The 22787-nt window shown below is 37.8% G+C and overlaps 1 protein-coding gene across 1 annotated transcript in view; it reads left to right on the top strand.

Moving 5' to 3' along the window:
* Positions 1–20853, top strand: part of AGPAT5 (1-acylglycerol-3-phosphate O-acyltransferase 5) — a 60588-nt gene extending 39735 nt beyond the window's left edge. Inside the window, exons 6-8 of the mRNA XM_013172290.3 lie at positions 2354–2515; positions 16460–16583; positions 18290–20853. Coding sequence (XP_013027744.2) covers positions 2354–2515; positions 16460–16583; positions 18290–18515 — 512 coding nt within the window. The 3' untranslated portion in view covers positions 18516–20853. The remainder of the gene's footprint in view (positions 1–2353; positions 2516–16459; positions 16584–18289) is intronic.
* Positions 20854–22787: the final 1934 nt, after the last annotated feature.

The following is a 22787-nucleotide window of genomic DNA, read 5'->3' as shown; positions in this document are numbered from 1 at the left end:
ATTGGTTTTAGATAGATACATACTTTTTTTGAATCTAAACCTTCAAGAGTTCCCTTGTAGCACATAACACAAGAGGGGCTTGTTTTACAATTGTACTTCACATATTGTCACTGACCATCTTCACCACAAAAACTCTCCATGAATTAATTCAAAAAACTCAGCACTGGATAGCCTTCGACGTGTGTTTTAATTTGTCTAGAGGATTCAGTTCCCATTAAAGCCTTATTTCTCCTTTCTTTCCCCACAGTACTAGTATGGGTAGGGGGAAGATGAGTTGGGCAGGAAAGGAATGACAGCGTTTTTTGGATAAAATGAATGTGTTGTGGGATTTGGATCAGTAAGAGTTGTGTTGGGTAGAACGACTATTGCTAACACAACACTAGAATATTCAGTGCTTCATTTACTGAGTAAACGTTTGGAAACATAACATAATTAGCTGTTTGATGTGACAGTTCACAAGCTAAAAAAACCCTACAACCATGTTATGCTTCAAAATATTTACACAATCCACACAACATTTTGCATAGATAGTTATCCCCGTTGCTGGTAAAGCTTAGAACGGTGACTTCAGAAAGAGCGGTAGCAAAAAACCTTTTATCTCCCTGTTTGAACAAAGAATTTCTTAGCAAATACTAAGAAATCAAGATAACGATTTATACTGAAAATTTCAACTATAAGAATCTTAGAGCTGCTTAGAAACCAGCATTATTTTAAAGTGTTCAGTAGATACTTACATAATTTTAGATCAGAGTACACTTTACCCAACAAGAAAGGAAGAGAAGTTCAGTACAAAATCAGGACATACTATATTGCCTTTTGTGTTGATTTTCCAAGTGGCAGTATGTCTAAAGCAATACCACAGTATTTTGATTTAGAAAAATAGTCCGTGTATCAGGAACCAATAGCACCAATGGGTGGATCTTTAAAACATATTGAAGAGTAAAACTATGAATGATAAGGCTAGAAAGCAATAATCACAATCATATTCTGATACTTCTCTTTGAGAAAAATACACATCTTATAGCCAAATAGTGATTTTTTTTGTATGCAATGCCTTTTTTAGAAGCACTTTCAAATGAATGTGGAATAGCTGTGTTGAGATCACAGAAAGGTTTGGGGTTTTTTGTTTTTGTTTTGCAATTCATTGTATATTAAAACTTTGGAAATTGAATAAAGTTTATACTTTCAAACCCTCTGTGCTTGTGTATTCTAAAGTGTGTTTTCAGTGGAAGCAATCAGCTGAAGCAAACATTGAAATGAAATACTGTTGTGAGGGCTTGCGGATTGCTGTTAAACTTGACAGTTTTATGTCCATGGTCTGGATGGTTAAGGTCAGCAGTGGATTTCTGTGACTATGGTTTTGTTAATAAGTCAGTTTAATAGCTTGTTGGCAGGGAAATTGAGAAGGTTTCTTCCATGCTGTTGACTCTGTGCTGTTTTCCCTCTGCCCTGCTTAGTTTTCTGTTAGGATGGTTTGTTGAGTCAGCTGGTGGGAGGGTGGTGCCAGAGCAATATGGGGTTAGTAGCTGACACAAGCATGCACAAAAGAGTAGTAGTCAAATGGCTGCAAGGATAAAGTGGAATTTCCCATTTTGATCAGCATTAAGTCATTGCATAGTCTTGAGTCTAACTGCTTTCTGTCATCTTTCCTCAAAGAGAGGACCGTCACTATGTGCCACTAGAAAGAGGAAAGTGAGAGCTGGGAAAAAAAATCTAAAATAGAAAATAACAAATGTATTGAAATATCTGATAGCGTGGTAGCTTTGGAGAAGTGTTGCATCTTGTTTCAGCATGTGTAGTTTAAAACTGTTGTTTTATTACTGTGGGACAGTATTAGGATTCAGTATGTTGATGGAATTGGTTTGTCCATTGGAAGTGAAACGCCGGATGAACATTGGGCATGTTTAAAGATATCTGTGCTTATGCCTCATTTACCAAACCTGTTTCTGAGACAGGCTATCAGGAGGTGATGTTCTGTGTTTGATAATTCTCAGCTAATTTTTTTTTCTCAATTGGACAAACATAAATGATGAGGAGAAATGCTTTTTCAGCACATATGAGCCATGTTAAAACTATCACTGCTTTTAGAGCAGCAGCTGTACTGAGGACTCTTTTGTTGAGCAGCCTGTCTGTCATTAATGTCCTGTAAGATTTGTTTCATCTTCTACATGCATTCAGTAGAACAAATGTGATGTGCACACATGCTCTCTCTCAACTGAGAACTGGAGATTAAAAATAATCCTTTTGTGACTTTGAGTGGGGGTGCCAAGGTTGTTGGCATGATGTTCCTTTTGTGAGTGTAGCCCAAATTACTTTCAAACCCTGTAATATTTTTTTTCTTTTTTTTCCCTAGGACTTGCTATATTAAAGCATGTGCTAACACCACGCGTGAAGGCAACTCATGTAGCCATCGACACAATGAAGGACTATCTGGATGCAGTTTATGATGTGACTGTAGCATATGAAGGTACCGTGGACCACAAAGGGCAAAGAAAACTGGCGCCATCTATGACAGGTGTGTTGATTTCTATTAGATATGCTGCAGACATGTGCTTGTTGATATACAAAAACCACCACAGGTGCTTTGCAATGCTTGGAAGATAATCTCCACAGTGCTCTAGCCATCTTACCGCTCCTTGGTAGGGCAGTGTTGACTAGTGACTCGGCTTTATAATACCTACCCACAAGATCTACTGCTCCTTCTCTTCCCTACTCCTCACAGAGAATATATTTATGGTCAAATTCTATCTGCAGGTAGTCTTTGGAGTTCAAATGATCTTGAATCCATAGGCAGCAGGTGGTGTTCACCTTTGTGTTTCTTCTAGCACTGGCATTTGGCCTGATTGTAAATTCTCTCTTTCTCCCTGCTTTGCTACATGTGTGCAAATGTGATATAATTGCTGAAATGCATACATTTTAAAGGGAAAATATGTAGTAATATATTTTATTTGTAATTTTTCAAGTTGCTGAATATGCCCAGCAATTTGATAAACACTCAAAGCATTTTATGCAAGTGAGCTTTACTTGCTGTAGTACTTTAACCACTTATAGCACTTTAAGAGACTGGGGAAAATTAGTTGTACATACCTTCAGTTAACTCACCAAAAAGTTAAGTTCTGGAGTATCTGATGGGGAAAACTGGGACAGAAGGCTTTGGGGTTTGATGGGTTTTGTGCTTGGTGGTGGGTTGTTGCTGTTTTTTGTTGTCATTGTTTTGTTTTAAATAATTCAGTTACCTGCACCATCACTGGAGGGCCAAATAGCATCTTTCATTCCGTTTGTAGTTGATGGATCGCTCAACCATATATCTGCACAGCTGTCTGTTGCTAGCTGGCTCACAATGATACTTTCAAGTCTTTTGCACTACTGATACTAAGGGGAAAATATGCCACATTAGTTCACCCTTGTGGGCAAGGGCTCAGTGTTGTCTGAGGGGCTTGCAGGTAACTTCATAGCTAACTTCATTGGCGGATATAACTTCTTGAGGTGGTGTAAAGTTCATATGAACTCTGTCCAGGTGCATGTTCCTTAGAAGTTCTGGAATTGTCTGTTTTTACATTTTCACCCTATTTAAAATTCTGAATAGGTGAGAAATATAACCATTAACACCATGTATTAACTCAACACTTGTGTTGTTCTGTTAGTTCTTAGGATAGTTTTATGGTTAAGTATTGAAAGTGCTTTTTATGATTTAACATGTTTTCTTTTAGACATTTTTTTATCATAGTTTTGCAAATTTTACGATGTAAAGTTCATGACTTTTTTTCAAAATACCTTATGACCCTATTACAGACTCCCTAGAAGACTGGCAGCCTTACTCTTTTCCTGTCACCCAAGATTTCATTTAAAACAAATAGAATTATTTCCCCTTCTTCCCTGCAGCATATCTTGTTTCATGACTTGATTATTAGGCAGTTTCAACCACTTTCATGCTGGACTTTTCACTGCCTGATGGTTAATTAAGCTATTAAAATATCATTACTTATTGATAAAATGGCAAATGTTCAAATTCTTTACGAGCCCTCTTCACCTATTGAATTTTTGCATGAAAAATAGAATGAAATTGCATGAAAAATGAATTCAGTTTGCATGAAACATGGTATAATTATGTAAACGGAACTAACAAACTGATTTTCCCTGTTGGCTGCTTCTTGTGTCTGGTGTCAAGTGGTAATCAGATGGTTTTGGGGTGACCACTCCACATCCAGCCTTCTCAGGACTCCACAGCAGGACTGCATATCCCTCATGGGTGTATCAGCCTTGCTGGTAGGGCTGGGATAATTACTGTCTCAGACTTTGGTAACAATAAAGCTAGTAAAGCAGAATGAAGTGAAGCCAACCAGTTGTTATCCATTACAGAGTAGATAAATGAAATATCCATCCAGAACATTCCAAGTTATTGTGGCAGTCAAATGTATTCCATATAATATAAATTATGTAGATTAAGGACACTTTATAAATTACAGAGCGGAACATAGCTGTCATTCCTTTAGACCCTCCAGACACAAAATAGAAGAAAAAATAATTTATGTTCTCAAGACTCAAGATCACTTCAATATTTGTTCTGCAACAGCCCAACAATTGGTCTGTCTACGAATATACTACAATAACAGGAATTGATTGTTAGACATTTAAGATTATTTATCATTTTTGCTCTGTACAGTACTACGACGAGGTATAAAATGCCTCTCTGGTGTGCAATTCATATGAACATTTCATATATGTGTCAGTGCTGAATGAAAATTTTGTTTTTCGTGAACATCAGAACAAAATGGTAGTATGATCCTGGGGATTTTTAAAAGATAAGGTTGACGTGTCTTTTTCAGTCTAGCAACTCTGATTGAAATTTATTGCATGGAAAACAAACTTCTGATAAACTCAACTTTACTTGAGGACTCTGTTTTCCATAGTATGACATTTCCCATGTGAATGATATCTGAGTTCCACACAATGTGTTTCTTGACATGCATTTTGCTTTCAGTTCAGTAAATGTCAATTCTTCAGAAGAGCCGGTGTCACTTCTGGGAAAAAAAATAAACAAAACAAACAACACCAACAACAAAACTACGTACTTTTCCAGGGATTGGCTCTTGGCTACTGTCTTCAGTAGTAAACAGAGCAGGTTAAAAGGAACATTTTAGTGCCTGTAAGTTGTACTATCATGCTCTATCAAGGAAATAGCGTTAATAAGCTGAACTGAAAAGAAAATCGGAGGAAAAAGTAATTGCATTTTAAATTTTGTAATGTGGAACTCTTAGTTTAAATAGCTTGTCTTAGAAAAAAAATATTTTTTTTCACTCCAGAAAGCTTCGATATCATAATATTTACTTGTCCAATGGGACCGAAACAAAACATTATATACTAGCAACTGGGAAGACAACATTCACCATCCTTTCTGCATTAGTGCTTGGAGCAGTGAATGCCAGGAACATTTGATAGCATGCTGCCTTTTAAAACAGCCAAATTGTTATAGTATATTCTTTCAGATGTGTTGAATTTTTTGTCAATATTTATTCATTTCATATTTAGTTGGCACTTTCCAACTGGAAATTCTGTTTTAGAAGACATCAGATTTAATTAGTGGTTGTAGACAAGGATGTTGCTTTTTTTTAGTGCTTCACTTTCAATTGTAGCTAACGGTTGCATTTTGTGTTTTGTTTTGCTTTTTCCTACCATTTATCTATCGTTCATTCCTTTTCTTTCCAACAAGTTTGGATCTTGGTACATTTCCAGTGGAAGTTTGTCCCACACATGGCAGCCTTTCTGAAGAATAACACTTTCCCACAGATTTCTTCCCTCTCTTAGTGCTGAAGATGGTTTGTCCAGTTCATTAATGACAGACCATGATGGACCACTTAGGGAAGACCACGCTACCAGACTGCATTAATTTGCGATCATTAGAATAAGATCCATATAATCATATGAGCACTTAAGCACTATTAAGATGCAATTTAGGCTTAAATGCTGAAAGTACAATTTAGAAGGAAAAAGGAGAGGGAGAAACACTTGTGCTGGACTTGTTGATAATACTTTACTATACTATCACTAAATAAAATACTATCGTTCTGTTTTTTGGGGGAAAAAAAGAAAGAACCTGATTTTCCTCCTTCCAAATGAATGTGCTGAGTGTTCACATCCAGCTTTGCCTGGTGTTAAGGGGTAGGTCTCACGGGAAGTGGGAACTGTTGTCATTCTTGCACCTGAAAGAGTATTATGTACACATTTACATCTTTATTATTCTGCCTGAAGCCTGGAGGTTTTACCATAAGCAGATGGTATTTATCTGGCCTTTGTAGAAGAAAGCGTGTGTGAAATAGCAGCATGTGACAATGATAAACATTGAATAAAAATAGCAAGTACATATAGACTCCGTCTTAAAGAAGTCAGAGGAATTCCTGAGAATTATTGACTCTGCTGTATATCAATTCCAGAACAAACACTTTGAAAGCGCGTGTATGTGTGTGCATTTCTGAAAATCGGTACATCGCTTTGATCGGTATAATTTGAGGAGGTCAAACTGGTCTAACTTCCCTGGGGGAAATTACACTTTTCCAAATGCCTGTACTTTTGTTAGGACCCAGTTAGACGCTGAAGTACAGAACAATAGCAAAGAAACTGGAGCAATAGAAACCAGTCTTTGTCTGGACTTTGGCCCAAATTTGATCATATCTATTGTCTTTCAATATCCACAGAATGATAACAAGCACGTGGTTATAGAAGTGCTGAAAGAATTGAAAAAAAAATTTTTTTTTTAAATGATAAACAATAATAAGAATATAAACCAGTCAAAAGTAAGATTTATAGCGATGAACTGACTAATCTGTTCAGATCTCTGCTAGCTGTCATCTTATTGCACAAAGAAATACTGAAAATTAAATGGTAATTACTTTAGAGCAATTGAAAGGATGTAAATTACAACTGAGGCTGGACATCAGCGTTGGTGAAATTTGTGTCAAGTATTAGATGGCTTTTTAACATTTATAGTAAATTTCATGTCTTGAATTTGTCATACTGCATCTGTTCAAGCAAAAACTAACTGCGTTTCATATTTCATAATGTAATTTTTCCATTGAAATATTTGGAGCAATTTTGATAATAACCAGCAACATAGTTCTAGCGATATTCTGTCTTACAATCTTGCTTTAAAGGAAAACCCTGGTTTTATTAAGTATTAAGTATTAAAATATGACACGTTTTAATACAATGATTTCACCTGGTGCCATAAGGAAAGTAAATGATCAATCAGTTTTAAACTGAATGCATTTTCACTTGTCTTCCATAGGACTAGGACTATAGAACCCTTGTCATTTCCTATTAAAAGTAGTTTGAGTAGCATGAAAGCCTGTCTGTTAATTTTGGGATGATTTATTTGAAGTGACACCTTGAGCACAGATTTGCATTTGTGCATTGATACTCTGCAGATAAGGGCTGTCTTGGTAGATGAAAAGTCTTTTACTACTGTAACAGTTACATTGTAGTTCTGTTTGAGAATAATGACATTTCACCAAACAACAGCATCATTTTATGGGAGTACGGGCCTTGCTGTAGGTCTTCATAGGACTCCAAAAACCAGAGAAAAGTCTAACTGAGCATGAGTGCCAGAATGACTAGCACCTCTGTTTATTTACCTACCTCAAAACAAGAATAGAAAGGGATTTGGAGTCTCTGGAGCCATTTCCTGTCTCCAACAACAACCCAACTTGGATGCCTGAGGAGGTTTTTTAAGAATAAGACAAGCATAAACAATACTTCGTCTCCCCAAATGACAATCACTTGTGGATGCTGCTTCTGTGTGTTACTAGCAGCCCCTGAATGGGAGTAGTAACCCCTCCGGTGTCCCTGGGAGCCCAAGGAGTTTGTTCATCTGATCATAAACTAGGACCTTGTACATCTCCATTATTTTCAGGCAGCTCCTGCTGATTGTAGGTATCTGTAGCTTCCCTTTGGGAATGTGTAATCAGAAGACACACAAGCATCTTCTAACTTTCGCTCCACAAAGAGGATTTTGAAAGTATTTACACTGCAGATTTACAGAACTGTGCTGCGCCATGGGCTTCATGCACATGTGCAAGGAAGCGTTCAGCTGCCCAGGCAGCATTTATGTACAACAGCTTGAGGAACTCCTGCTCTTTATACAGAAGTGTATTTAAACCCTGAGGATAACAAAAACAACTTTAACTTCTTCACACTGTCAGGTTTGGCCAGAAATATGTTGCTGCTTGGAGAGCCTGTGTTTATTCGTGCTTTTTTGTATGTGCATCAGAGTCCTTTTTTTCTACAATGTTTGTGGTACTGTTCCCTGTTTATCAAAACAGACTATCTGAAGAAAAGGGAAAAACATCAATACTAACAGTACTGGCATAGTTCCTAACAGATCCTGTTTATTTGCTAGAGATCATTGTTCTGAACTGTTCCAATCCTTGTATCTTTTCTTGCTTGTATGTGTGTCAAAACTGTTTTTTCCATTTCTGAAACTTCAAAAATGTTCCAAGGAAGATGCAAATATCCATACAGTGAGCCTCATAAATCTCCTTCTTTCCAGTTACCATCTGTGGAACCCTTTAGATGTTATCCACAGACCTAATCTGATCCAGGCTCTGTTGCTGGCAGCCTATTGATCAAAACTTTCATACTTTTGTAGGAAACCTCCTGCTAATTTGGCCAACATACAGTATTCACAAATCATTATGGAGCAGCACAAAGGCCAGAGTGCATCTGTTAGAATAACAGATTAAAACCACTCAAAGATTATTTCACTGAACTATGATGTGCGAGGACTATGGGTCTTCATCAGACACCATCTTGTGTCAGCAGGACTGAGTACAGTGACACTCTACTGCTCACCAGTGCTAGTGCCCGTACAGAAAACTATAGGCACCATTTTCTAATAGTAATTTTTAAAGGTTCTTTAGATCCGGATGTCTTTACGAAGGTAGAGAAGTATGGTTATTTACAGTTGAAATTGCAGGATTTGTTGAGATAACAGTTCTTACCTGCCATCTTCAAGATCTTTGGTCTATTTTTTCAAGTTTTCTTATCTTTCTCTCTGCTTCCCTTCTCCAAAATGAAAATTCAGCCTTTTTAATGTCTCCTTGTTTCGAATGCTGGTGCTTTTTATCCTTAAATGTTTTAGTTGTCCCTTTCTGCAGTAGCCTTCTCTAATTCCACCACATCCTCCTTGAGATACAGAGACCAAAATTGCAAACAGTATTTAAAAAGTGGATTCAATCTTTTTATGTAGCTGCAAAGTGACACTTTTGCCCTGCTCTCAGTGTCCTTGTTGATGCTGCCCAGTATTTGGGGGAATCTGAGGCATCTGCTACTCAATTGAGAGGATAATTTCAGAGAATGGTCACTGACCTCCCATATTGTAACCACCAAGTCCAAGCTAAGCATCATGTAATCAGAGTTCCAATTATTTTCCCCCGTAATTATTTAGGCTGAGGCTCAGCTGCTGCATTTTTGCCCCATTTGCTCAGTTTGGAGGTCTTTTAGGTGTTCCTCACCACCAGCCTGGCATTTGACTGCCCGAAAGAGTTTAAGATCTTCTGAAAAACATCTAAAAAAATGGAGATTTCACTGTTTGCCCCTTCTTCAGCTCATTGGTCATGATGAGGAATAAAACCAATCCTAGCATCAGCCTCTGGAGAACTCCAGTTGCTCTTTTTTTCAGTCCTGAAAGTGATCATTAAGTCCCTCCATTTGCTTCCTCTCCTTTAAGCAGCTTTCGATCTATAAAACATCATTTTCCCTAATCCCATGGCAGCTTAATTTCTCTAATAGCCTTCAGTGTGGAACCCTGACAGAGGCTTTATGAAAATTCAAATATATCATGTCCACTGAATCCCCTTTATCCGCTTGCTCCTTGACACTGTGGTAGAAAGCCAGCAAATTGGTGAGACAGGATTTCCCTTTGCAGAAACCATGCCAAACCTTTTCCAACAGACTGTGATTATCTCTGTGCTTAGTGATCTTATTATAGACTGCTATCTTACCCGGGGATGTAAGACTCTTTGGTTTGTATTTCCCAGCATCATCTCTAAAGCCCTCATTTGTAGAAGGGAAACCCCCCATTTTTCTGGCACAGTGGCTGTTTGCGCTGATAGGTTACACATCTTTGTTTCTGAATTCCACATTTGAGAGCTTTTGGATGAATGCTGTCTGATTTTAGTGACTTCCTGACATCTAACTTGTTTATTTAGTCTAATAATTTCTGTGTGTTTACTTATTGATCTAGTTCCTTTGAGCAGTGTGGTACAAAGAATGCAACGGGCGTAGGAATCAAACAATTTCAGCAAGAAAGGGAAGTCTAAACAGGTATTTGAGCTTCTCTTACATGGTCTTATACGTTACCCTGAGTGCTGCTCTTCGCACCTTTGTCATCCAGCAGTCCCACTAGTGCCTTAGCTGGTTTACTGCTTTTGATGTATTCAAAAAGTACAATTATTAGAGCATCCTTTGGATTTTTAAAGTTCTTTTTCAATTCTCTTAATTTTATATTTGCATTTGACATGAGCTGATTTATGGTTTTCCTTTTCTGGACAAGCTTTCTATTTCTCCAACAGAAGGTAGGAATATAGCAGTAGCATCCTAAATTTTCCCATTCAACCATGCATGTGGGTTTCAGACCACTTTTTTCTTTGTTTGTTTGTTTTGCACATGTTTTATGTGGGTTTCTAAGTTTTGCTGGGGTTTGGTATTTTTTTAACAGTCTCTAGGCTGCCTTCCTTTCAACTGTTTCTTCTGTTGTGTTTTGCCACTTTTCTTTTTCTCCCTCCTATTTTCCCCCCCAACTATACAGTTCCTTTAATTATGTGTGTGTGTGTTCTACACTTATTTAGACTCTCTACAATGCTGAACGTAATTGTACTGTCTTTGCAGACCACTTTTCACTAATACTGTGCACAACTCAAGACCACATCAGGAGTGGCATCTTTTCTTGTGGGTTCTGCAAGTAATTGTTACAGGAAAAAAAAATATTTTCTTTTCTCTTTCTCTCTTTTCCCCTCTGCACTTCATCCTGATGAAGCATTGATACAGTTCAATCAAGGCAGCTGGAATCACACTCCTGCTAGCAGCCCTGAAATTGCAGCGCTCAGTCTGGCTTAACACTTTCTCAAAACTATTATCAAGCTTATCATCCATCACTATTATCGAGCTTATCATCTTTTTAATAAGATGACCTCGACATAATTTAATATATCTAATAAGTATTTTATTAGAGGATACACAGTAATTTAATTTTGCTTGTCTGCTTGTACTGTCTTTATACTATTACTCTTTATATAGTCCTTCACACATACTGCCATGCCCTTGCCTGTGCATCATGCTATGTCATGCCAGTAAATCTGGTAGCCAGTTAACATTGTGTGCTCCTTCAAGGTCACTGGGATACCTGCTTCATAGGGATAGTCTCTTGAGGACAAGAATTCTCGTCCTCCTGTCTTCATGTTTAGGCTTCTTGTGTTGGTGTAAAGGCACTTCTGAGTTTTGCTCTCACACTGAATTTTAGTTGCATCCACCTCATCTTATGTCAGCCTAAATGGTTGCTTTTCTTGACCTTTTACTTTTCCCAGCTCCTATCTGAAGTATCTAAGACCTTTTCAGTTGTCATTGCCACCACCCTGGCTTAATTAAGATTCATGGGGCATCCCATTTTTCTTGTTTCTAAGGGTCCTCCAGCTCCTAACATGCGTACTCCCTCCGCTGCAATCAGAGGCTCTGATCTCTGCTCACATCTCGGCCTCGCACGCGGGACTGCCGGTACTTCTGGGAGTGCTTTTCTCCACAGCCAGGCTTGTCTCCCAGTTTGAAGCCTGAATTTATCCTGCACAGCATCTCCTCCGTGCTTGCTTCCATCAGCAGCACCAGCAGGTGTGGGTGCTGCCAGCTCCTTCCCTGGTCCCCCAGGTTAACCTGGCTGAGCAGACTTCACTCTGCCCTCAGTGTTTGCTTTCCCATCTAGTGCTGTTTTGTTCCACCACTGCTTTATTTTGTCATAGCAGGCAGGGAAATAGTTTTGTGGCAGCTCAACTTGAGGTGATGGAAAGCATGGAGCTGAGAAACAATGCAGCACTTAAATTTGTGTTTGTTTTGCCAATCGGTTGTTAATTTGGTGTACAAAATAAATGAAAACAGAGAGATGGGATTTCTTTCTTTAAAGGAAAGATAATTTACAAACTGCTTTGGTAGCTTAATGTTTAGGTCCAGACAAGATGCTTTCTTCACTTTTTAAATTTCCAATTCAGAGAAGAATATGTTTTTGCTGTCACGGTTTTGCCTGTAAAACCATATGCAACACAACACACAGTGTTTTGTTACTGAAGGAGGTGCATCATTATGTGTTTGAAATATTAGTTCCTTAGAGTAAAAATACATAATTCAGATTTCAGTTTCCTGTGATACCACTTTCACCTTATTGCAAACATTACTAAAGTCCATTAAAATAGGAGAGAATTGGGGCCTGTTTAGGTGGACATGACCATGTCGGGCTTCAGTTTGCCCTTTCTTAATTTTGGAGGACTTTGGCAATAATTATGAAGCAATAAAAGAGTCAATGTGGGAGGATGAAATCTGAGCTACTTTAGTGCTGTCATATTTAAAGTGCCTGTAAAAATAGACTTCAATAGTACTTGAAAACTGTAATGTCTGAGTGCAACATCACTGTCAAGACAAATGAATTAGGGTGGTGGAATGAACTGTGATATCATTAAGGGAAAGGTGTTGTAAAGTCGTTTATATATTCCTTCTCAGTAGCAGGTATGTTTATGTTTTGGAGCTTCTCTCTTTCCCTCACCTTCCCTGGTAATGCTGATAATTGAAAAAAAAAAAATGAATTAATTGGCTTTTGAAGGTGAAGACTTTCAAACTGACAGAATTTTGTGAAAGTCCCAGCAAGCAAAATGTGGCACGCAAAATATTTGTTGGAAATTAAAAAAGTCTGGGAATCTGATTGCTTTTCTGGAGGCTGTTGCATCCCTTACATTAATCCTAATTCTGCATTGATTCCTTCAGTCCTGGGTTAGTGTGTATTCTGTCCCACAGGAGGAGGGCTGGAAATCCACAGTTTAAGGACAAAAATGCACTTTTTTTATTTTGAATTCTTTCCTTCTGCTGTGATTGGTCATTAAAAGCATGATAAACATTCTGCACTTGGATCCATTATATAGCCAGATAATTTCCTAATAAAACTTTCTATCTCCCATATGAAAGTCAGTCCACTTGGCTCCCACACAAGTTGTTGGGGTTCATTTCGGCCAAATCATGGTTGGTTCTTGATTGACTAACACTGTCCCCAGTATGATGTTTGATTATAATGCATGATTTGCACTTGTGTTTTGTCTTTTGAAGGAAAATTCAGTCTTACTTGTTCCTGCTGTTAATTATAACAAATTCTGGCAAGTTCAGGGATCTGAAAAGCCTATCAGATGTTGGCCTTAAGGGCTAGTGTGCCTGAAGTTGGATGTAATTTGCACATAATAAATTGCTTCAATAAGATTTTGTTTCTTAGCTTAATTGCACAAGTCTTTTGGGAGTTAAGCTAATGTGAAATTGAGGGTCATGGGACCACCACAAACCTTTAGAGGCTGTGGTAATAAAATCCAGCTGTTTCTTCAAAAAAAACCAACCTCTCAATAAATTGTTCTTATCCACTGGTGTTCTTAAGCGGTTGCAGTGACATTATGCATCTAAAAAAATGGGATTAGTTGCATTAGACCCTGAAATGAATTGGATAATTAAAGACTAGTCAGGTTCCCTGACTAGCTTGATTGAACGCGTTACGACGTCATCTGCAGATGTACTGCATGTCCAGGTTTTGGATAAAATATGCCTTGAATCGATGGGTGAGAATATTGGTCCTCTTTGGGAAGCACCTCTAGCTGCAGATCACACAGTACTGAGCCTCAGTTGAAAGGCTGTGGAGAAAGGCATTGGGATTTACATAAGTGGGAAGTTAAGAGGAGGTTTTAGGATCTTCATGTAACTGGACTAAATTTAAACTGACTGAAGAAGACCAGCAAGTAGTAAGAATCAGGTTGTACTGGAATTTGGGAGTAGAAAAAAACAGCAACAAGGCTTAGGATTTTGTGGAAGGGTTTTTGCTTTCCAGGCAGGTTTGTAGAGCTGCTACATTTCAGACTTTTGTGGGGGAAGGTGTTCCTTTTGAAATTTCTATGCTTATTCCATTTTTGTTAGCTTGAGCTTATTGCTTATATCGTACTCTGTTGCTATCTTTAACCAAATATCAATAGTTTTTAAGAAGCATAACATTAGGTTTTAAAATATCACATGGCTATTAACAATCCTATTAGATTTTTGTTTGGTAATTTTCCTTAATAATTTATAACTGAGATTATAAATAACATCAAGAAAGAGCTGTTTGTTCCTGTACAGAACAACCTATTTGCTACGAAGCAAAAGAAACGTACACTATACAATGCAGAGAACATTTTAAGTATACTCTAAAGCTAGGTCTGCAGCCACAGCTGAATATGCACAGCATAGATACTTTGTATTGTGCTACAAAAAAGACCGTATCATTTGGCTTCCAGGCATTTTTTTTCTATAATACAGTTTTGCATATTTTTAGAGTGCTCCACGTAATAGGTAATACGACTCCAAAGAGGATTTATACATCAGTGAACATTTTAAGCGTTTAAGACATGGATAATATGTCCAACATTTTAAAATATTAATAGTATGCTTTTAGGTGCGCATAGAGTGAATGACCTTCATATGGTGGTTTCGATAGTATCCTCGGAGAAAATCCTTTCTTACCATTAAAAAAGCAAGAGGAAAAAGCTGTTTTCAGATAAGTGAACTTTGATTTCATCTTGGTTAGGAAAAACATTGTGCATAAACCTGAGGACAGTAGTCTACACCTACCATCGTTTGGACTTTCAAATACGTCACCTGCCTGACATCTAATAGCTGTAGCTATTAAATGGCTTTGCCAAAAACTTCAAGGAAAGTGGTGTATTCAGTGACTGTTGTGCTTGTTGTGCCATAGCTAAGAGGTGGACCTGGTTTTGGTTAGAGCTCTCACCCATTTCTTGACTTGATGGTGCGTGGGCTGTGTTCTCTCTGCATGCTGAAGTGCAGTTCAGTGAGAGGCTCTCTCTGCCTGAGGACTAGACAGAGCTGCACAGAGCACCTTGCAAATTTCTGCAGCAAAATGCCCTAATACTTTACTGATCCTGTTATCTCTTCTCCTTCCATCCCCCTTTACAAGGACACAAACACATTTGCATGAACATGCTCTTAAAATTCCTTAAGGCAATTTCTCTCGTGTATGATAAGGATTGCTTTTACAGCAACATCCTTAAAAATGGAATAATCCTGTAAAGAAGGAAAGCAAATGGGGAGACATCTGCTTTGGCGGACAATAATAAAATGTACATGCAGTGACAATTATTTTTCACAGTCATTCTTCCAGATACCCCTCACAGTTATAGGTCAAAGTCCACCGATGTGAAGATCCTAAAACCTCCTCTTAAGGAGGTACATCTGCACTGCTGTCCAAAAAAATGTCAACAACCTAAAGGGACCACCCAGTCTGCATTACATTTGTTGCCCATCTGTATTGTTGGAAGGCACTTTGGGTCCCTTTTCAAAATATGAAGGTTATCCAGATTTCCAAGTACTTCTGTGCTCACATCATACATCTTTTTCTATTGGGGTGCTATTGTTAATACAATACCCCTTGCTACTGATAGATGCAAATAATTTTTAATAGGCAAATATTGGTGGCTTTTTCATGCCACAAATATTTTTTGTGGGCAATATTTTTACCTCCTGTTACTCGTAAAATATCCCACAAAGTAATTGGCTTAATGCTTGCTTGCTAAATCTTTCTAGGGAGAAATTGAAATGGGGAGAGGAGAATGCAACAGGGCTGTGTTTAGCTTTGTTGATTCTGTATGACAGAAGAAAAATGGAGGTATGCAAACTGGAAAGCAGCATTTTATTCTGAGTCTTTTGCCCTATTGCATACTTTAATTATAAGTTATTACTTAAACTGAAGCCCACTTCCTCCTGGAGATGGTTTGGGAAATCACTGTTGCTCAGATTTTGTCATCCAGGAGCAAACATAATTTAGGTTTTAAAAAAGACAAGGAAAGAGGATTGCTAACTCTGATCAAAATTGCAGGCTGGATACCTTTCTCACAGAGAAGTTATGGCATCCCACGCTGCAGAATGAGTTTTCATGCTGGTCTTTTTAGGACATTTTTCCATGCTGCACCTGATAGCAGGCCCTTTTTAACAGCATGTAGATCAGACAGCTTCTAAGTTGAGTGAAGTATTCAGGATCTAAACATAAAAATGGAAGGCTTTTGAAAACCGAAGTTAAACTTCCAAGACACTTACAGCTGTGAGGTCAGACTTTCAGCTTATTTTAGATTAATAAATGCCATACAGTGTTTCTGTAACTCCGTCCTGTTGTTTTGCTCTCTTTCAGAGTTTCTTTGCAAGGAATGCCCAAGAGTTCACATTTTCATTGATCGAATTGAACTGAAGGACATTCCAGAAGAACAGATGTATATGAGAAGGTGGCTTCATGAACGTTTTGAAATAAAGGACAAGTGAGTAGCAATGTGCAGAACTTTCTGTTTCAAGAAGTTTGCGTTCTCCTTTTCCATTAATAGATATGCCTATGATTTCTGTGTTACCAGCAGTGCAAGCTATAGGGCTCTCGGAAGACAGGTGGTGTTGGTACTCCTGTGCATATTTTGTGTAATGCCTTTGTGATTAAAGCTTTTGCTGAGAAGGTTGGGATTCTGGGGTTTTAGGCCTTCCTTAGACTGAATAGCTGCAAAACCACGTTCTAGGCCAGACTCATCTGAATAGTTTCTATTTATATTCCTGAGTCTGAGCCATGTGCAGCCAGAAGCGTAAGATTCCCGAGGTAGGCAAGCAAGCAAAAAGGAGTTTGGTTCTAGCCTAGTCGTCAGTGTTAGGGTTATACCTACGAACCTTGGTTAGTCTTGGCCTAGTCTCTTTTGCCAAAATTGGTTATGCATCTTCTGTCAGAATGCATAAGAACTTCTGTAATCCACAGATCCCTACCTTCACTGGGGAGATCAGGTGAAGTACAAGTTTTATCTATCCAAGCCACCTTTGAGTCATGGCAGAAGTACCTGGCTCCCTCCAGCACCACCGGATAAGGTCACTAATGAGCACAGCAACAGGACCTAGGGAACGAAAGTGAAGATGTGTCTGAATGTGGGATTTAAGTATTTGTTTGAGAGATGATAGCTTAATTTGCCATGTCTGAAGTCCAGTTTAAGAGAGCTGAATATGTTTATTTTCTAAATCCCTGACTGCATGGTATGAGTTAGAAATTTGACAGGTTTTCCAGGTATGTTCTGCTTTAAGATTGTTCTGGCATTCCATGGAAGCAAATAAATGGACGAGTTTGACCTGTGATCTTTGAATCTATGTAAAAGTTAACATGCCTATCTGTGAACATGGCACTATTAGTAAAGTGACTTAGAGTTTAGGATCAGTAGGTAATTTTTCTTTTATTCCCTTCTGAGAGGCGAGAAAGTACAAATTTCATTTCATAGACAAGGAACTGATATGTAAAATAAAAGGCTGTCCAGCATCCCAAAAGTAGTCTTCTAGTGAAGACCAGCAAAACTGAACCATGATCATCTGTGTCTCATCATAGACTCCTGTTGACTGGTATACCCTTTCTGGGACCAAAGTAGTCTGTCATGCAAATTTAAAGCTGCTTAAAACAGAAATCTAGAATTGTCAAATCTATTTATTACTGTTTATCAAAAATAGAAAAATTGCTACTAAACCTATGTTGTCACATTTTACTCTAGCGTGATTGACTTCCAAAATATTTTAAGTCTTGTGAGCCCTGGTTATTTATTAGCTTATTTCACCAAGATACTTTACCTCCTACTTCAGTTTCTATTGATTAACTGTATGATATTTTATCTTACGATATTGCTTGGTACTCTGGTCTTATTTGCTAAATTCTAAATATGGAGGATAATTTTCAACCTTTATATCCAATGTTGAAATTATTCCCTAAGGAAAATCTGCTTATATTGCTCACAAGGGTTCAGATTGAGTACTCTGATGCATAACATCACTTTGAATGCATCATATTCTTAGAGCATGCTGGTTGATTAACCTTGCTACAGATGAGCTGCTACTTACTGTTAAATTGTTTTTTAAATAACGTGATTAAAAGTAGTTATTGGATGAAATAAAGTTCTTTAAAACTTCTTACTCTAATGCGTAAATTTGACGATCTACTTTTCTCCACTTACAGGTTACTAATAGAGTTTTATGATGCAAAGGATTCTAAAAGAAGAAATAAGTTCCCTGGAAAAAGTGTTCATTCCAAACTAAGCCTCAAGAAAACTTTGCCATCCTTGCTGTTTTTAGGTGGCCTGACTGCTAGTATGCTTCTGACAGAATCTGGAAGGAAACTTTATGTAAAAACATGGATATATGGGACTTTAATTGGCTGCCTGTGGGTTAGCATTAAACCATAAGCAGATGTTAGTCTCCAATCAGTGGGATGTGCTGTCTTTTCTTGCACATTGCACCAAACTTTTTCCTGAATTTATAGTAAAAAAAATAAAAAAGTGTAAATAAAGCCTTATTGATTGAACATTGGAAATAATAGAATTTGTGACTTAAGCCTCTGTGTGGTTGGTCTGGGGAAAATAAATCTAGTTTTTCAAATTTGCTACTGATTTTTGCTGGAATAATGGCAGATAAACTGAGTCATATGATAAATTGCTTTCCCCATGAACTAACATCCATCTCTATCTGCAGATTCGATGAAGTATGAGTTGTGCATAAGGGTGTCTTAAGTGGACCTGTGAATGTATTTACAGAGATTAATTTAGGTTATATATTTATTCCTCTGGTATTCATGTTGAATTTTCATTACTCTTTGGTGCATTGCAGCAGTCCAGTTGCACCTATCTCAGCTGTATCACAACTAAAATCAAAACTTGTTTTTCCTTTGGAATTTTGCTTTTCAGTTTTAGCTAAATACTGTGTTCTTGAAAAAAAGGGACTAGTAAGCTGGCAAATCATGAGATGTTCCCTGAAGCAGAATCAAACGTTCCTGAGAACTACCGTTCATGGGGAAGAAGCTCTGTTTATCTAGTGCATGATTTTTGATTATATTGCAGTATTAGCTGATTATTTTACATATGAAAAACATTAAATCTTACTGAGCAGATAGCTTATTTTGCGCACCCTGTATTTGTGCATAAAAGGAATGTATGCAGTATACTGAAATGTTAAGTTTTTATTTTGCAGCCTAACCAGACTGTAGCCTACCTTGTGTCTGCATTGTCTGTAGTGTGTCGGGAGTTTTGGCTGAGCTCACAGAACTGTAGCGTCCATGTGCCATAAGCAGCAGCGAACACTCAGAAGTTTCCTGTTACCTCACAATTTTCTGGAAGCAAACTGTGCCATTTGGGTAAAGCACAGTCTCACTACAGCTTCAGGAGTAGGGGTTATGGTAACGAGGAACCTTCAGGTAGCCCTGCAAAATCTGAAGCATGTGCCTTTTCCTACTAGTCTGATTTAGCCTGATGTTTCATAATCTGGCTATCGTCTCAGTGTTGTAATATCACACACCAGGTTTTCAAGTCATCCTAGGCGATGCAGACTTCGGGTGGATTGAAGTTACGGGGGTTGAAGTATAGGACTTGCACTACTGTAGTAGCAAAAGAAATGCATATCTTTTCAGTATTTCACCTGCTTGAAAATATACTTTAAAAAGCAAAATCAACAAACCCTTACTACCAGAAAGTCTGTGATTCACATGGCTGATATTTTTGTTGGGGAAATGCCGTTTCCTGATATCAAGGGAATAGTCTATATGTACAGTGATGGGGTAGGAAAGAGGATGTATTTTAGCTTCTTCCATTAAGAAAATCAGACTCCCTGTATGAAAGAAATAGAGAATATTTTTATATCACACTTGCAAGCTTTAAATGTGCATCTCTTTTTAGCTTCAGTATGATTTGTCTTGCATTAAAGCCCATCATGAATTAAAATAGATCTCTTAAAATTATAACAGTTTTTCAGATTCCATCATTGCCAATTAATTGGAGATACTGCTTTTTCTGTGGATTTTGTTGTGGTTTTTCTTATTAGAATAGTTCCACCTTAAAATCATTCGGTACAACTTTCAGGTTGCAGTTCTGTGTCCTTCCATAATGGATTTTGTCACTGGAGTTATTTATATCGGTGATTGATTCAGGATATGTTGATGAACTGTTTTAAAAACAATGACTGGGAACAATGTTGAAAAACAGTATTGTTATGAGGCTGTGAAACCAGAAAAAAAAGCCATTTTATGTAACAGCCAAATGTGCTCACATATAGTTCTTCCTATTCTCAGCTGACTGTTTCCAGTGGGTATAACCAGAAGGCAGTGTTTCTGTGTTAGTTTGATTTTGAATCATGGAATGAAATTTTACTCTGACATGATTACATTTCTTTGTAACAGCTAAGAATAACATTTAATTACACATCAAAAATAAATGCAAACAGCTTAACTCATTTGTAGAAAAAGAAATGCTGTTTTGGAGAGCCTAATTACCACAAACTATTGGACCTCTCTTGCTGTTTAATTACCAGGAATATAATTGACGCAGTGCAACAAACAGGATGTTTATTTTGAACGTTACTCTCTATGTTACTCTTAATTTTTTTTTCCTTGCAATTAATTTATAAATTTTTGAAACTGTAATTTGCTGATGTGTTTGGCGTTGGGAGTATCACATGCTATTTCTAAATATGCACTGATATTAACTTGAAATATTTCTTCATTAAAATAAGAAGAGCCAATGCTCATTCAACTTTTCTGTCGTGTCTACTTGTTCTTTTTTTTTTGTTGTTCATTTTTTTTTCTGCATTTGTATGTTTGTAACTTGGGTTAACAGGAACCCTTCACAAAAGAAATGCTGTGTGTGTGGTTTTAGGTCCTTGATGGAAGGGTTCATATGAGGAGTCAATGAAAAGAAAACAACTTTGTCCTAAAATGTGTTAGAATCGATTTGTGCTTTAGGTTCTAACCCAACTAACATGAAGCCAGCTGGAGTGGACTAGCTTTTTCACCTGCACCAGTTGTTCCTTATTAATAATGGTTGTTAAGGTGCAGTACCACAGTGCTGAACAGGAATCCAGCAGGCTCTGCTGCAATAGGTCTTGTATAGATAACGCTGGCAGGCAGCATGACCAGGCTGGGCAGAAGCAAGGGATGGGAAGAGGTATTGCAAACAAATACATGAAGTGTATCTCACTAGCAAATGCCATGTAAGTTTTAGTGATGAATTAAACCTGAGGAGCGAAGTACATTCTCAAAAATGTATTATTTTTCCAGCTCTATCAGTGCACCTAATAAAAGAGATTTCACTCCACACAAGTATTTTCTTATGCATCAACTATATGTAAACATTTTATATTCAGCAACACACACCACCATGCACTGGTTCCAGGGTTTTGTACTTGGGGAACTTTTGTACTTTTGTGAAAGGGATTGGGCTAATAAGGAAGCATTAACTTAAATAATGGAGAACATAAAAAGTAAAGTGAGACAGAAAACTAAGGCAGTGATTGATGCTATGATGAATAAATGAATGAGTAGGACACGTGAGGGGAAGATCAATCGGGAAAGAAGAGGAAGGTCAGTCAAAATCAGAAATTTCTCCAAAGCTCTGTGCTCGGTCTTGGCTTTGTAGATGCTCTAAACCACTGCAGTCTTTTGCTAACTCATCTGAAGCATTTTTGTAGTGAAATACTTGGCTTTTCTCCATTCAGTAGAATGTAGCATACCTGTAAAAACTGTTGGCAGCAGCATATTCTTAGTACTTAAAAGTTGGCCTCTGATTATTTTGGCATTTTAGAGTGCATAGACTATATACTCACCTTGAGGAGGAGAAAGATATCTATTTTAGGATTGGATAATGAAGGGGAACAGGAGGAGGTTTGGGATTTTGGGCTTAGTGTTGCTAAAAATGAGAGACTTCTCCCTTCTCCAACCCCCAAATAAAAAACCCTTTTAATGGCACAAATTTCAGGTCAACCATACTCAGAAAGGCAATGGAAAAACAGTTAAGGGGTTCAAGATCTTGTCACCTTCTTTATAAAGTCTTTATAAAGGCTTTTCCTTTGTAAATAAGGATAACAGCGGTTAGGTCTAGGTCACTTTTTAGCAAATTGGCTCTGATGACAGGGCTCGGAGTGAACACAGTGGGGTTTCTCTTGTCCTCTCTCTTTTCATGTCCTTGTCTGTCTCATCAATTTGCAGCTCTGTGGTCCCAGTGAAGCTCTGTAGCATGTTATAGAATTTGCTAAGCATAAGAGAAAAAAATAAAAATATTATTTTAAGTTTGTATAATGGCAAAAGTCATGCAGCTGAAACAAAATATGTAGCAATCCAGAGAAGGAAAAGCAGCAATAACCTAATGCAACAAGATTAGAAACATCAGCTCCAATCAGGCAAAATCACATGTGATTGATTCCAGGGAATATCTGTTTTCCATGTGGGGACAAATTTCCCTGTCTGCATGGCAAATGTTTCTCCTACCAGTCCTCTTTCAGTCCCAGGTCTGTGCCTCCACCCTTGATTGACTGGTCTACTGTTTTCCTGATGAGGAGTCCTTCATCACCAGAGCCTGATTTTTCAGACACTGCTGTGAATCTCAGGTTTCCTCCATTCTCCTCCCTGACCCAAAGTATTTTTGTATTTGTATTCAGCTCGATAAACTGCTAATGGTTCAGTAATTATATACCAG

Source organism: Anser cygnoides, chromosome 3 (assembly GCF_040182565.1).
Source record: "Anser cygnoides isolate HZ-2024a breed goose chromosome 3, Taihu_goose_T2T_genome, whole genome shotgun sequence".
Taxonomy (NCBI): domain Eukaryota; kingdom Metazoa; phylum Chordata; class Aves; order Anseriformes; family Anatidae; genus Anser; species Anser cygnoides.
This window is presented reverse-complemented; position numbering and strand designations above follow the sequence as displayed.